The sequence below is a fragment of the Heterodontus francisci genome, chromosome 1 (assembly GCF_036365525.1).
Source record: "Heterodontus francisci isolate sHetFra1 chromosome 1, sHetFra1.hap1, whole genome shotgun sequence".
Classification (NCBI taxonomy): domain Eukaryota; kingdom Metazoa; phylum Chordata; class Chondrichthyes; order Heterodontiformes; family Heterodontidae; genus Heterodontus; species Heterodontus francisci.
Genome location: NC_090371.1, coordinates 224,408,929 through 224,426,024, shown reverse-complemented (window position 1 = coordinate 224,426,024; position 17,096 = coordinate 224,408,929). Strand labels below are relative to the sequence as shown.

Here is a 17,096-nt window from a genome sequence, read left to right as displayed (position 1 = left end):
CTATGCCACAGACTCTATGCACTGTAGTTGTATTAGTTTAAAGATATTTGATTACTGTAATCTAGTCAAAGATAACTTAATTCTTTATTTCAGATCAATGTTATTTCCAGAAGGTCGGCAAAGTTCTTTTTTGTTTGGTTAGCATAATGTTGCTTTTATATACTAGTCAAATGTTGAGTGGCATCCTTTTAATTAGAGTTATTAAAACTTCAGTGATTTAAAGTGAGTTACTGCTCAACAAATGCACAGTAAGTTAAAACCATAGTGCAACTATTTTCGAAGTCTTAAAAAATTAACTTCTGATTGGTCATTTTTACAGACAGCAGATTTTGTAGATTCTGCTAAACAGTCATAGAGTCATAGTTATAGAGTTATACAGCACAGAAATAGGGGCCCATTGTGTCCGTGCCGGCCGTCAAGCACCTGTCTATTCTAATCCCATTTTCCAGCATTTGGCCCGTAGTCTTCTTAATACTTCTTAAATGTTGTGAGGGTACCTGCCTCTACCACTCCTTCAGGCAGTGTATTCTAGATTCCAGCCACCCTCTGGGTGAAAACATTTTTCCTCAAATCCCCTCTAAACCTCCTTCCCCTTGCCTTAAATCTATCCCCCCCCCCCTGGTTATTGACACCTCCGCTAAGGGAAAAAGTTTCTTCCTATCTGTGCTCCTCATAATTTTGTATACCTCAATCAGGTCCCCCCTCAGCCTTCTCTGCTCTAAGGAAAACAACCCTAGCCTATCAAGTCTCTCTTCATAGCTGAAATGCTCCAGCCCAGGCAACATCCTGGTGAATCTCCTCTGCACTCTCTCCAGTGCAATCACATCCTTCCTATAGTGTGGCGATCAGAACTACACAGTACTCCAGCTGCGGCCTAACTAGCATTTTATACAGTTCCATCATAACCTCCCTGCTCTTCTATTCTATGCCTCAGCTAATAAAGACAAATATCCCATATGCCTTCCTAACCACCTGTGCTGCTGCCTTCAGTGATCTATTGACAAGTACACCAAGGTCCCTCTGACCCTCTCTACTTCCTAAGGTCCTACCATCAATTGTATATTCCCTTATCTTGTTAGTCTTCCCAAAATGCATCACCTCACATCTCTCAGTATTAAATTCCATCTGTCACTGCATCATTTAGGAATGCTCTGGATCAGAAGGTGGTGCTATTCCAGCCAACATTAGCAGCATCCAGGTCTTGGAACACGATGTACATCCTGTCTGGAGAAATGTGCAGGTGCTTGTTGACCAGCTTGAACAGAACTTTGGAGTAAGTTTTGTTCTGCTTGCTGCTGATTTTGCCGATGCCCATCTTACCGGCCCATCTATATCACCCCATAATCTAAGGCTTTCCTCCTCACTATTTACGACACCACCAATTTTCGTGTCATCTGCAAACTTACTGATCATACCTCCTATATTCACGTCTAAATCATTAATGTACATTACAAACAGCAAGGGTCCCAGCACTGATCCCTGCGGTACACCACTGGTAACAGACTTCCAATTGCAAAAACAACCCTCGAACATCACCCTCTGCTTCCTGCCACTATGCCAATTTTGGATCCAATTTGCCAAATTGTCCTGGATCCCATTGGCTCTTACCTTCTTGACCAATCTCCCATGGTTATCAAAAGCCTGTCTGAAGTCCATGTAGACTACATCAGCTGCTTTACCTTCATCTACACACCTAGTCACCTCCTCGAAAAATTCAAACAAATTTGTTAGACACAATCTCCCCCTGTCAAAGCCATGCTGACTATCCCTGATTAATCTTTGCCTCTCCAAGTGGACATTGATCCTGTCCCTCAGAATTTTTGTCCAATAGTTTCCCTACCACTGATGTTAGACTCACTGGCCTTTAATTACCTGGTTATCCCTGCTACCTTTCTTGAATAATGGTACCACATTCGCTGTCCTCCAGTCCTCTTGCACCTCCCCTGTGGCTAGAGAGGATTTGAAAATTTGCGTCAGAGCCCCTGCAATCTCCTCCCATGCCTCACATAGCAGCCAGTACCGCTTAAGTAGCCAGAACTCTTGGTTCTTGGATGAACTTCAGAACATGAGGAGCTGGGACTAATTAATTTCCATTTTGTGAATTGTAGGCACCAAATAAAAATCTTACATTGTAGCAGTTGTGGTGGCTAATTGTGAAGACACAATTACAAGAGAAAGCACCAGCAAATTACCAACATATGAATTAGGAGTATAGGTTTTAAAAGAAATTACTCCAGTGTTGAGACTCTTGAAAAAATATAATCGTTCATTTATTATGCTTCCAAAGAACCTTCATCTTCCAGTTGTTGGTTATTAGTTTCCTTGTTCAGAATATTCTTCTCTTGGCATTTATTTGCAGACGAAGAATTTAGGAAGGTTGTACTCATTGGTTTCAGGCCCACAGGTGGCTAGTCTGGCCAATCCATGACTGGCAAATTCTCCTGCAGTGGTTGCAAGTGAAGGTGTAGTTGCTGCTGGGGGCAAATGGATCTATCCTTCTCCTCCTTTTCTCTTTTCTGCTGGTTCTTCGCTCAGTCTCAAAGCACTCCTGATGTAGCATCTCCAGGCATCATGATCTATGGCCTGCGTTTCCCACTGGCTATAGTCGATGTGGCACACAGAGAGGGACTTCATCAGGGAGTCCTTGAAACGTTCGCATGGGGCCCCTCTGTTCCTTTTACCAGTGGTCATCTCTCTATACAACACAGTCTTGGGCAGGCGACTGTCATCCATCCGGGCAACGTGACCTGACCAACACAGTTGCCTTTGCAGAAGGATGGCCTTGATGCTGGTGATGTTGGCTGTTTCCAGGACTTCAATGTTTATGATGTAGTCCTGCTAGAGGATCTTGTGGATGTTGCGGAGGCACTGTAGAAGATGTACATGATGGCAGTATAGGACACATGCCTCAGCACCATACAGAAGGGTGGTGAGGACTATGGCTTTGTACACTTTGAGTTTGCTCTGAGGTTGTGGTTGCTCCACACTTGTTTGTAGAGTCTGCTGAATGTGCTGTTTGCTTTTGAAAGCCTGTTGTCCACCTCCTTGTCTATATCAAGTAGAATGAAAGGAAAAATTATGGCAAAATTATTAAAAGTTCCCTAATTTTCTTATTTTCTGTGCTTGTAGGGCATACTTTGATCTGAAAGGTCAGTGCTCTCCTTACCTAGAGCCTCTGTAAATGTGATTGTCCTTTTCAGCTCATATGTTTCTCTTGCTTTTTAATACTCACAAAAGTATTGATGAAGCCAAATTTATTTTCTCCTACTATTAGTACAGGGGCCACTGGCATCCTTTGAATTTTTCTAGAAAGTGCAAAGCAGTTTATTTAAAAATAACTAATTGGAAGATGTGTTAAGTAAAGGCCTGTGACCTTTACTTTAAAAGGTCTAACTTATTCTCAGTTCAAAGTATACTTTAAAGGCAAGGCAAGTTAGAAAATAGAGAAATGCAACTATCCTTTTGGGCTGGATTTCAGTTTCAGCAGCGAACAGGCAGTGCCACCAATTTGTTAGACTTTTTATGGGCATTTTCATGGCATGTTCCTGTTATCCAAAGATATGAACATACAAATTAGGAGCAGGAGTAGACCACTCGGCCTCTTGAGCCTGCTCCGCCATTCAACAAGATCTTGGTTGATCTGATTGTAACCTCAACTCCACATTCTTTGCCTATCCCTGATAACCTTTCACCCCTGCTCCCACTGCCTTTTGAGGAAGAGTGCCAAAGACCCACGACCCTCTGATAGAAAAAATTTCTTCTTATCTCTGCCTTAAATGGTGACCCCTTATTTTTAAATAGTGACCCCTAGTTCTAGATTCTCTCACAGGGAAAACATCCTTACCACATCCACCCTGTCAAGACCCCTCAGGATCTTATATGTTTCAATCATGTCTCCTCTTACTCTTTTAAACTCCAGCGGAAACAAGCCTAGCCTGTGCAACCTTTCCTCATAAGACAACCCGCCCATTCCAGGTATTAGTCTAGTAAACCTCTGAACTGCTTCCAATGCATTTACATCCTTCCTTAAAAAAAGACACATTGTACAGCGAGCTCGCCACTGGTATCAGACCCACCGGCCGTCCATGTCTCCGTTATAAAGACGTCTGCAAACGCGACATGAAATCGTGTGACATTGATCACAAGTCGTGGGAGTCAGTTGCCAGCATTCGCCAGAGCTGGCGGGCAGCCATAAAGACAGGGCTAAATTGTGGCGAGTCGAAGAGACTTAGTAGTTGGCAGGAAAAAAGACAGAGGCGCAAGGGGAGAGCCAACTGTGCAACAGCCCCAACAAACAAATTTCTCTGCAGCACCTGTGGAAGAGCCTGTCACTCCAGAATTGGCCTTTATAGCCACTCCAGGCGCTGCTTCACAAACCACTGACCACCTCCAGGCGCGTATCCATTGTCTCTCGAGATAAGGAGGCCCAAAAGAAAAGAAATAAAGAGACCAGTACTCTACACAGTACTCCAGATGTGGTCTCACCAATACCCTGTATAACTGAAGCATAACCTTCCTACTTTTGTATTCAATTCCCCTTGCAATAAATGATAACATTCTATTTAGCTTTCCTAATTACGTGCTGTACTTTCATACTAATCTTTTGCGATTCATGCACTAGGACACTCAGATTCCTCTGCATCTCAGAGCTCTGCAATCTCTCGCCATTTAAATAATATGCTTTTTTTATTCTTCCTGCCAAAATGGACAATTTCACATTTTCCCACATTATACTCCATTTGCCAAATCTTTGCCCACTCACTTAACCTATCTACATCCCTTTGTAGGCTCCTTATGTCCTCTTCAAAACTTACTTTCCTACCTATCTTTGTGTCATCAGCAAATTTAGAAACCCTACCTTCAGTCCCTTCATCCAAGTCATTTGTATAAATTGTAAAAAGCACTGAACCCTGTGGCACACTGCTCGTTACATCTTGCCAACCAGAATATGGCCCATTTATGTTTCTCTCTGCTTCCTGTTAGCCAGCCAGTCTTCTATCCATGCCAAAATGTTACTCCCTACGCCATGAACCTTTATTTTCCACAATAACCTTTGAGGTGGCACCTTATCAAATGCCTTCTGGAAATCTAAGTACAGTACATCCACCGGTTCCCCTTAATCACAGCACATGTTACTTCTTCAAAGAATTCCAATAAATTGGTTAAACGTGATTCCCCTTTCACAAAACCATGCTGACTCTGCCTGATTACCTTGAATTTTTCTAAGTGCCCTGCTATAACGTCTTTAATAATAGCTTCTAACATTTTCCCTAAGACAGATGTTAATTTAACTGACCTGTAGTTGCCTACTTTCTGTCTCCCTCCCTTTTTGAATAAATGAGTTACATTGGCTATTTTCCAATCTAATGGAACCTTCCCCGGATCTAGGGAATGTTGGAAAATTAAAACCAACGCATCAACTATCTCATTAGCCACTTCTTTTAAGATCCTAGGATGAAGCCCATCAAGACCTAAGGACTTGTCAGCTAACAGCTCCAACAGTTTGCTCAGTGGCACTTTGCTGGTGATTGTAATTTTCTTGAGGTCCTCCATCCCATTCATTTCCTGATTTACAGCTATTTCTGGGATGTTACTTGTTTCCTCTATAGTAAAGACAGATGCAAAATACCTATTCAATTCATCTGCCATCTCCTTATTTTTCATTATCAATTCCCCAGACTCACTTTCTATGGGACCAACGCTCCCCTTTGTTAACTCTTGTTTAAATATCTGTAAAAACTCTTCCTATCCATTTTTATATTTCTAGCTAGCTTTCTCTCACTCTAAGTGCTTTTGCTGTTGGATTTTATACCTGATCAGGCTTAGGGCTTTAATTCCTATGACCCCATTTATTTTTTTTTATTTAGAGATACAGCACTGAAACAGGCCCTTCGGCCCACCGAGTCTGTGCCGACCATCCACCACCTATTTATACTAATCCTAACTAATCCCATATCCCTACAACATCCCCATCTGTCCCTATATTCCCCTACCACCTACCTCTACGAGGGGCAATTTATAATGGCCAATTTACCTATCAACTGCAAGTCTTTTGGTGGTGGGAGGAAGCCAGAGCACCCGGCGAAAACCCACGCAGACACAGGGAGAACTTGCAAACTCCACACAGACAGGACCCAGAATCGAACCCGGGTCGCTGGAGCTGTGAGGCTGCGGTGCTAAAAATCCAGTAACTCATGAGATAGGTATATATCGGACAGATGTTTTGGTTAAAGTCAGCACACTGAGTGGTACATGCAAGCAGTATATTTATCTACTTAGAATTAGGATAACCAAAGGGCAGTATTCCAGATGAACAGTTCCTAAGCAATGTCAGGTGATTTGCTTTGAGCTTATTAGGGGCTATATTGGAAAGCACATGAAAGTGGGCACGGGAATTGCGATGCACAATTAACCCATGCACGTTTAGTATAATGTAGGCAGCAAATCAATTTCATGCTGATGATTGTTGCGCGTAGCCAAGCACTGACCCTGCTGTTCATTGGTTGTGTGCATCATCAGGTGGCCCAAAATTGTAACTTCCTAGCACCACTTAAAGCAGTCCTGCACCTCTTAAAGGGGCTGGAGTGGATGTTGGCAGTTGTGCAGCAACTGAATCTGACCTAGGAAACAGTAAATAATGGCATAACATAGGAGAGCACCAGCTTCAAGGTTTTCTGACACTGCATTGGAGGCCTTAGTGGAGGAGGTGGAAAAGAGGAGAGATATCCTGTATCTGCTGGGGTCAAGGACGCCCTCCTGATGGAAGAAATAGACATAGAGGTCAGTGTCAGAAGCCAAGCCCAAGGATATGGATGCAATGCTGCAAGAAGTTCAATAACTTCACACGAGTGGTCAAAGTCAGTGAATGCATCTTCAGATGCCATATGCTATCAGCCGCACCACTAGCCTTGGCCACTGCTCAAATCACCACGCCTCTATCACTCAGCTACCAATGGACATCCTCACTGACCCTCCGGTGACCTCCCTGATGCAGCGGTGCACTGCTGACTGTGTGTCCCCACTAAGGTCTCTGGTGGGCCCCTAAAAAGGTGCAGAGGCATCAGGCTTGAGAACCACTGCCACTATGAGGAACAAAGGCATGGGATTTCCACCAGAGCCCATGGGCTGCAGGTCATCTGTGAGCAGGGCACAGTAACGTGTCACCACCCTCTCTATATGCGCAATTTCCTTTGACACTGGTGCTCTGACATTCGATGGCATGTCATGTGGGGCCTGTAGATGCACGGCAAATGCAATGGCAATCTTCCCTTGGGGGCTGCTGCTCACAACCGGGGGCCTCTACGTGGATTGCACCTACCTTTTGGTATTGCCTCTGGTGCATATGGATCCTCACGTGCAGAGGATCGCACAATGTAGGTTGAGCCATACCTATTTCCATGTGATAAATAAAGTTGAACCCTGCATGTATTCGAAGGTTCCTGACAGAGCATGGATTGGTGTTGACAGGTACATCAGCTGCTTTCCTGAATCAACTATGTGGCGTGCTATGGCATTGCTCATCTTGGCCAACACTCAGAGTGGCACAGCATGACCACATCAAGATCCTACCATCTGAATCGATTGCCCCCACCATCCATAAGACCTTAATGTCCCTGCCCTTTCTGGCACCCTCCCCACACACAAGGTGCCTAGTGTGCCATAGCCCCCTCATGAACACAGAGTGTACACTGTTAACGGAAGGATGGCACACGGTACATCCCTTCATGATAGCACAGCTTTCCCTCCAGTAATCTCAGACACCCTCCCTTTCAGAAAGCAGAGGAAGACCCCTGCATATCCCCACCCTTCCTCCCTTTAAGAATGCAGAGTTAAACCCCAGTGTATCCCCCCTCCCTCCTCCCTTCCAGAATGCAGAGTTAGACCCCTGCATATCCCCCCCCCCCTTTAAGAATGCAGATTTAGACCCCTGTGTATCCCCTCTCCCTCCTCCCTCTTGTAATGCAGAGTGAGGACCCGCCGGCTTTTCAGATCATGAACGGGATAGCACGTGACGCCCACCCATTCAACTAAATACGGCATTGTCGGTAGAGAGATGGCGGGCTGCATAATCAGTATAGGTAAGTAATCATTACCATATGTTATAGTGGCGCCGTTGCCGTGCAGCGAGAGGGCCGCATCGAGGTCCCACCGCTGCCGGTAGTATGCGGCGGGTCCTTCTCGACGTCGAGGCGGGTCTCTCCCTGCAGCATTTTACCAGCCTCCGCGCCACGACCGTGGCATCGAGGGGGCTGGTAAAATTCAGCCCATTGTCTCCAACCCAAGCCGTAATTGTCACACAGATTCTTTGAATCTGCTTTTCTTCTTAAATTGCCCTAAACTTTAAAACACATTTTGTCATGCTTAGCTCACATAATTCTAAGGACCTAATCTAAATCCTGTTAGCCTGTATCTGAGTAATACAGATTGGTATTAACTTCTGTATTAAGCTATTTTCTCTCATTTCTCGCTAGATGTTCTCTGCCTTCTGCCAAATCACTTCAAATGCATGTCTACAATTTCTATACTTCTTCATTATAGCCTTCTATGTTAACTGATCCAGTATTTGTCCCAAGAAAAATTTCCCTTTTACACAAAAGTAGAGATAGTTGAATTGCTCTAAAGCTGTAGTTTTAAGGGAGGCTTAACTAAAAAGAAAATAAGTAAATGCTGGGAATTATGCACCAGCATAATCGATAAATTTTGGATGTGTCATTGTTGATGCAATTGTTTTATCCAGAAAGTTATTTGATTCATAAAATCCAAAATAATGAGTTTTGTTTCCCTTGGCCAAATATTCTTTAATTTTCTTTGATTTCTGGCTTCAGTTATTTCAGTACAAAAAGTTATCACTTTTGAATCCTTTGATCTTTCATGGGTTCATGCATTAATCAATGTTTTTTTTATACAATAGAGACAAGGTTTCTAAGTTTTTGTTTAAAATATAAGTCTGAAGCACTACTATTTAGTAATTATTATTGGAGATAAATGGATGTAGTGGTAATATTTATTGACAATTTTGCTTCAGATATTTGGTGTTCCCTAATAGCTCCCTGTGATAACTGTACAGTTTAGGAGAGTTCCAGATTTGACATCTGATCTGCACCAAGTTGGTTCATCTCAACCAGGGCAGCAGGTGAGTACTAGGAATTGCACTTATGTCTCAGAGCTGGTGAGAGGAAAAGGAGAGCTGTGAACTGTACTTGTAAGGCACTGTGGACATTTCCTGAGGGTGATGTAATGAGTTCTTTATGTTGTCTTGTGTAACATAAATGAGATACATGGAGTCCAGTTCGTTGAATATTTTAAACAGGTTTATTAACAGCTAAACTAGCATGTACAGTATAGTGTGAACTATTAACAGAACCTTCCTCTCGGTGTTAATAGTTGAAGAGTGACTCTGGCATGTAGTCACATGACTACATCCTGGTACTTAGCTCATTAGCATACTGAAATCTTAAAGGGACATGGTTCTTAAGGCAATAATGCCACAGATGACTAGTTATCTTAGAAAGAGAAAGATTGAAATGATGAGAAATCAGTGAAAAAAAGTAGTTTTCTTTAACTGTACTTATCAGGTTTTGAAGCTCTGAAGATTGGAGATAACAATGTAATTGAATCTAAAGGTAAGTAGAATTTTTTAAGTTCTAATCTTTTTGCTAGAACAGGCTGATCAAAAATTTTGCAATAAGATTGGTCAGTGGTTGTGGGTCTGTATTACTGTCTCGTTCTGAAAATTTCAAAATTCAAGAAAAACAAAATACAGTGGAATTTTGAATACCTGAACTCGTGTTGTTCAAATTCTCAATTATATATGAAGATCTTTGCAGATAAGTAAGAGATCAGCAGGAATCTGGATTGATGGCAGTGTTGTCCTTCTGTCAGCATTAGCTAGTTCTTTGCAACTGATTAGCCCGCTGATCTGCCACATCAGAACACCTTAGACACGTGTGTGCGCATGCACACACAACACAGACACACACACACATATCCCTTACCTATTAGAGACCAGAGACCTAACCAGGTGGATCAAAATGCTTCTTCAGTTGCAAGTGCTAAAGACTGTACGCTTCCACCTCATAATCCCATTGAAATTATCTGAGCACTGATTTCAGTCAAGCAGCTGAATGTAACATGAATTCAGGTAGTCTGAGCCTCAGTGGCAGAATTTTAAAAATCTTCACAGAAACAAGTATTTAGTGAGCACTGCAATGTTTTGAATTTACACACGATAAAATGTAAGAAAAAAATAAGGAATATAGATAAATAATTAATCATTAGACAAATGACCTTACTGAAATGGACTTGTCATTTATAAAGGTGTGATAGATCTAAAAGTCTGAAAAATACACCAGGTAGGGCGGGGACAGTTACCAAATAAGAATTCTGTACATTACAAGGAGCATGAAAATCCAGCGAACTTGGAGAGCTGTAAAAAGCAACAAAGGGATATAAAGAAAGTAATGAGGTTCAAAAAGGAATGTGAAAAAACTTGGAAACTTTGCGAAGCTAACAGTGAACGTTTATATAAAGAGAAAAATGGTAAGGGTGAATATTGGCTAATTAAGACAGACAGGTGAGACTATAATGGATAATAAGAAAATTGCAGACTTGAATGAATACTTTGCATCATCACATTAGGAGCAAAGGGGTGGAGACCAGTAGCACAAGGTAACCTCTCAATAAGTCAAGGGGAGGAACTAACGAGATTTAATACAAATTTTAAAAATGGTAGTTGAGAAAATAATAGGACATAAGAGAGACAAATCTCCAGGATCTGATGGTTACCAATCCAGCATATTAAAAAGAAATGGGTGAGGAATTGTGGATACTTTCGTCATCATTTTTGAAAGAACTCTAGATGTGAGAATTGTGCCTTTGGATTGAAAAATTGTACTCCATTATGGGAAACTTTGGCCCAGTGGCATATAGCACTAAAGCAGGGAAATTATGTTAAACCTTTGTTTCAATTAGATTATTCTACTTTTGGAAGGATGCCAGTGATAGAATGGTACCAGTTATGTGGAGAGACTAGAGAAGCTGGGATTGTTCTTGGAGCAGAGGAGGTTAAGAAAAAATTTAATAGAGATGTTCGAATTATGAGGAGTTTTGATGGTGGTAAACAAGAAAAAACAGTTTCCATTGGCAGGTGGGTTGGTAACCAGAGGACACTGATTTAAGATAATTGGCAAAAAAAACCTGAGGGCGATGAAAATAAACTTTTTTTACTCAGCAAGTTATGATTTTTAAAATATTATTTCATGGGATGTGGGCGTCGCTGGCAAAGTCAGCATTTGTTGCCCATCCCTAATTTGCCTTGACACCTGAGTGGCTTGCTACGCCAATTCAGAGGGCAGTTAAGAGTCAACCACATTGCTGTGGGTCTGGAATCACAGGTAGGCCAGATGAGGTAAGGACAGCAGATTTCCTTTCCTAAAGGACATTAGTGAAGCAGATGGGTTTTTACAACAATTGATAGTTTTGTGGCACCATTACTGAGACTAGCTTTCAATTCCAGATTTGTATTAATAAATTGAATTGATATTCCACCAGCTTCCATGGTGGGATTTGAAACCATGTCCCCAGGCATGGGTCTCTGGATTACTGGTTCAGTGACATTACCACTACGCCACTGTCTGCCCTGAAGTGATTGTGAATATATTGCTTATGATTGGTGGAAACAGATTCATTAGTAACTTCCAAAATAGTTGCAAAAGAAAAATTTGCAAGGGCTATGGGGAAAGAGCAGAGGAGTGAGACTAATTGGATAGCTCTTTCAAAGAACCATCATGGTAAGATTCTATAACTCATTGCCTCCAATTTGATGTGGTTTTAACCTAATGATATGGGTTGGCAGTTGGTTGGAGCTCGGAGTAAGAGTGAGGATGAAGGGAATGTACTCTGGTACCCAGAATCTAGTACTGGGGCCTCAGCGTTTCATGTAGATATATAAAAAAATAGATAATATATACACACTCTTACTTGGAGGAAGGAGTAAAGTCTTGAATATACAAGTTTGCAAATGTCAAGAAGTTAGGATATATAGGTTTTGGAATTTGTAAGGGGACTTAGAGTAGGCAAAACGGTAGATGGAGTTCTAAGTGGGAGGTCATCACTTTGTATCCAAGAAAGACAAATCGGAATATTTTCTTCATGGCAAGAGACTATGAACTATGCAGGAGCAAAGTGATTTGGGTGTCAATGCACACAAATCATTAAAAGCGAGCGAATAGGCACAAAAAGTAATCCAGAAAACCTAATGGAATGGTGGCCTTTTATTCAAAGGAGGTGGGATAAATAGGAAAAGTAAGAACTTAAGAAATGGAAACAGGAGTGGGTTATTTGGCCCTTTGAGCATGTCCAGTCATTCATTACAATCATGGCTGATTTTCTACCTCAATTCCAATTTCCCACACTATCCCCATATCCCTTAATTCCCTTAGTATCCAAAAATCTATTGATCTATAAGGCAGGCAAAACAAAGGCAAACATTAACTAGGTTTAGAATACAGAATAATGTCAAGAAGACAAGGTTAACGGCACTCTACCTGAATGCACGCAGCATTTGCAATAAGCTGGATGATTTAAAGGCACAAATAGAGGTAAATGGGTATGATCTAATTGCCATTATGGAAACGTGGCTACAGGAGACCAAGACTGGGAACTGAATATTCAAGGATATTTGACATTTAGGAAGGACAGGTAAAAAGGAAAAGGGATGGGATCAATATATTCGTAAGGGAGGATCTCAGATTGGAAGAGCAAAATTTGGAATTTGTTTGGGTCGAGCTAAGAAACAACAAGGGGCAGCAAACATTGGTAGGAGTTGTTTATAGACCACCAAACAATAGTGGTAGTGTGGGGCATAGTATTAATCAGGAGATTAGAGAAGCATGTATAATCATGGGTGACTTCAATCTTTACATAGACTGGGTAAACCTATTGAGCACCAATGCTGTGGAGGAAGAGTTTCTGGACTGTGTTAGGAATGGTTTTCCAGAGCAGTATGTTGAGGAACTGACTAGAGAACAGACTATTTTAGATCTAGTATTATGTAATGAGAAAGGGCTAGATAATAATCTTGTAAAAGAATCTGTAGGGATGAGTGACCATAATATGATAGAATTGTATATGATGTTTGAAGGTGAGATACTTCAGTCTGAAGCCAGGGTGTTAAATTTGAACAAAGGAAAATTTGAACAAAGAAAATTATGAAGGTAGGAGGGGCAAATTGGCTGAGGTGGATTGGGAAAATACATTAAAACGTATGACAGTGCATAGGCAATGGATAGTCTTCAAAGAATTATTACATTCCTTCAAGGCACAAACACCAAAAGTAAAGTCAGTCAACCATGGCTAACAGAGGAATTTAAGGATTGTATAAGATTGAAAGAAAAGGCCTATAAAATTGCCAGAAATGGTAGTAAGCCTGAAGATTGGGAGGATTTTAAAGTACAGCAAAGGAGAACCAAGAAACTGATCAAGGGAGAATAGAATGAGTGTAAGCTAGCAAAAAACATAAAACAGACTGTAAAAGCTTCTGTAAGTACATAAAAAGGAAATGTTTGGTTAAGACAAATGTGGGTCCATTACAGGCAGAGTCAGGAGAATTTATAATGGGGAAGAGAGATATGGCAGAGAAGCTAAATGATTACTTTGTGTCTGTCTTCACTAAGGAAGATACAAGAAATCTCCCAGAATTAGATTCAAGAGACGAGGGAAAATTATGAATTGAAGGACATTAGTATTGGTAAGAAGGTTGTATTGGAGAAATTGATGGGGCTGAAGGTTGATAAGTCCCCAGGACCTGATATTCTACATCCCAAAGTGTTGAAAGAGGTAGCTTTGGAGATAGTGGGTGCATTGGTGATCGTCTTCCAAAATTCTAGAGATTCTGGAGCGGTTCCTGCAGATTGGAAGGTAGCAAATGTCATCCCACTATTTAAGAAGGGAGAGAGAGAGAAAACGGGGAACTACAGACCTGTTAGCCTTACATCAGTAGGAGGGAAAATGTTAGTATCTATTCTAAAGGATGTGCTAAGTGGACACTTGGATAATAATGATCTGATTGGGCAGAGTCAGCATGGATTTATGAGTGGGAAATCATGTTTGACAAACCTGTTGGAGTTTATTGAGGATGTTACTAACAGAATTGATAAAGGGGAGTTGGTGGACGTGGTGTACTTGGATTTTCAGAAGGCTTTTGATAAAGTCCCCCACAGGAGGTTGGTTAGCAAAATTGAAGCACGTGGGATAGGAGGGTAATATACTGGCATGGATTAAGGATTGTTTAACAGGCAGAAAGCAGAGAGCAGGAACAAACGGCTCATTGTCGCGTTGGCAGGCTGTGACTAGTGAGTTACTGCAAGGATCAGTACTTGGGCCCCATCTGTTCACAATACATATCAATGATTTGGATGTGGGCACCAAATGTAGCATTTCCAAGCTCGCAGATGACTCAAAACTAGGTGGGAATGTGTGTTGTGAGGAAGATGCAAAGTGGCTTCAAGGGGATTTAGACAGATTTAGTGAGTGGGCAAGAAGGTGGCAGATGGAATATAATGTGGAATAATGTGAGGTTATCCATTTTGGTAGGAGAAACAGAGGTGCAGAGTATTTCTTAAATGGTAAGAGATTAGAAAGTGTAGATGTACAAGGGACATGGGTGTCCTCGTCAATAAGTCACTGAAAGCTAACATGCAGGTGCAGCAAGCAATTAAAAAGGCCAATGGTATGTTAGCCTTTATCACAAGAGGATTTGAGTACAGGAATAATGAAGTGTTGCTTCAATTGTATAGAACCTTGGTTAGACCGCACCTGGAGTACTGTGTGCAGTTTTGGTCCCTTACATTAGGAAGGATATTATTGCCATAAAGGAAGTGCAACGAAGGTTCACCAGATTTGTTATTGGGATGGCGGGTCTTTCCTATGAAGAGAGATTGGGGAAACTGGGCCTGTATTCTATAGAGTTTTGAATAATGAGAGGTGACCGAATTGAAACCTACAAAATACAGAAAGGGATAGACAGGGTAGATGCAGCTAGGTTAGATGTTTCCCCTGGTTGGGGAGTCTAGAACCAGGGGACACTATTTCAAGATAAGGGGAAAGCCACCTAGGACAGAGATGAGGAGAAATTTCTTTACTCAGAGGGTTGTGAATGTTTGGAATTCTCTACCCCAGATGGCTGTGGAAGCTCAGTCATTGAGTATGTTTAAAGTAGAGATTGACAGATGTCTAAATACCAATGACATAAAGGGGTGTGGGGATAGTGTGGGAAAAAGGCATTGAAGTGGATAATCAGCCATGATCGTATTGAATGGCGGTGAAGGCTCGACGGGCTGAATGACCTGCTCCTGCTCCTATGTTCCTATGATCTCTGTCTTGAATATGTTCAACAACTGAGCGTCTACAGCCCTCTGGGGTAGAGAATTCCAACAATCCACAACCCTTTGAGTGAAGAAATTTCTCCTCAACTCAGTCCTAAATGGCTGACCCCTTATTCTGAGACTGTGACCTCTAGTTGTAGATTCCCCAGCCAGGGGAAAACATCCTTCCAGCATCTACCCAATCAAACCCTTTAAGAACCTTATATGTTTCAATGAAATCACCTCTCATTCTTCTAAATTCCAGGGAATATAGTCTCATTCCACTCAATCTCTCCTCCTAAGATAATTCTCTCATCCAAGGAACCTTTATTTGCCTCCCTCCAAAACTAGTATATCCTTCCTTATGTAAGGAGGCCAAAACTGTACACACTACACTAGATGTGGTCTCATCAAGGTCCTATACAATTGCAGTAAGACAATTTCACTCTTATTCTAATCCATAAGTGTAAAAAGCCTTGGTCAGACCCCATCTGACATACTAAATTAAGTTCTGGGCAGTGCACGTTAGGAAGGCACCTTGGAGGGGGTACAGCACAGATTCATGAGAATGATACCAAGGCTTAAAGGGTTAAAGTGTAGGCTGGGTAAACATAGCTTGTATTCTCTTGAGGGCACAATCTTAAAATTAGAGCAAGCCATTTAGCAGTGGAAGTCTGGAAATCTTACTTCAAAAAGACTGAATGGTGGGTAAATTAAAATTTTCAAGCCTTGGATTGACAGAGTTTTGTTAGCAAAGGATATCAATGGATAGGAATCAAAGGCAAGTAAATGGATTTGAGTTTCAAATCAGCCATGACGATTTATAGAATGGCAAAACTGACTTGAGCTGAATGGCTGCCTCCTGTTACCATGTTCTTAATACTTACTCCTGAAAGGAAAAAATGCAGGGGACATACTTTTTTTTGTTTGAACTATTTACCTTGCTTTAGAGCAGAAAATTATACTTGTACTGGATTTCCTTAATATCAAATTTAGTGCCAACTTGAAGGCCTTTATGAGTTGCTCTAGTGGTGGCTGTAGCAAGGATTAGGTTTGGTGAGAGTGTTCAGCTCTGGATCTTCCTTCCAGCCCATCTGAAGTCAAACCCGCCCCACCCACCCCAACCCTCCTTTGTTGCTAATTTATGGATATGAAATTTGAGTCAACGATATGCAACACCTATACATGCACTAGACACAAAGGGGCTAATGCCGATAGCCCTTGAAAACAGGCACGAGGATCGTGATGCACGATTAACCAGCGCCTGGTGATTGTAATGCAGAGCATGCCAACTTTGTGCTGCCTGCTGATTTCAGTGATTTCAGCATCCAGCCAGTATTAAGCGCACGGATGTTTGGCAGGGGGCCAATATCATGGGTGGTTAGCACCACTTAAAGCTAGCCTGCACCCATTAAAGAGATGTAGTTGGAGCAGGTGCTTGCAGTCATGCAGTAACTGACTGTGACCTGGGAAACATTGAAGAATGGTCCAGCTTGGGAGAGAGCAGGCTTCAGCATTTTTGGACAATGCATTAAAGTCCTTGGTGAAGCGGGTGAAAAGGAAGGGATATGTACTGTATCTGCAGAAGGCTGTCCAGACACACGCTAAGAAGGCAGTGTAACAGATAGTTGTGGAGGTCAATGCCAGGACTCAAGCCCTGAGGACCTGGATGCAGTCTCGCAAGACGTTCAGTGACCTCACACGAGTGTTCAAGGTCACTGAATGCATATTGAA

General features: G+C 41.9%; 1 protein-coding gene across 1 annotated transcript in view; it reads left to right on the top strand.

Annotated features, from left to right (window-relative positions):
• Window positions 1-17,096, top strand: part of dctn6 (dynactin subunit 6) — a 77,261-nt gene that overhangs the window by 34,850 nt on the left and 25,315 nt on the right. The window contains exon 5 of the mRNA XM_068041850.1: window positions 9,576-9,623. Coding sequence (XP_067897951.1) covers window positions 9,576-9,623 — 48 coding nt within the window. The remainder of the gene's footprint in view (window positions 1-9,575; window positions 9,624-17,096) is intronic.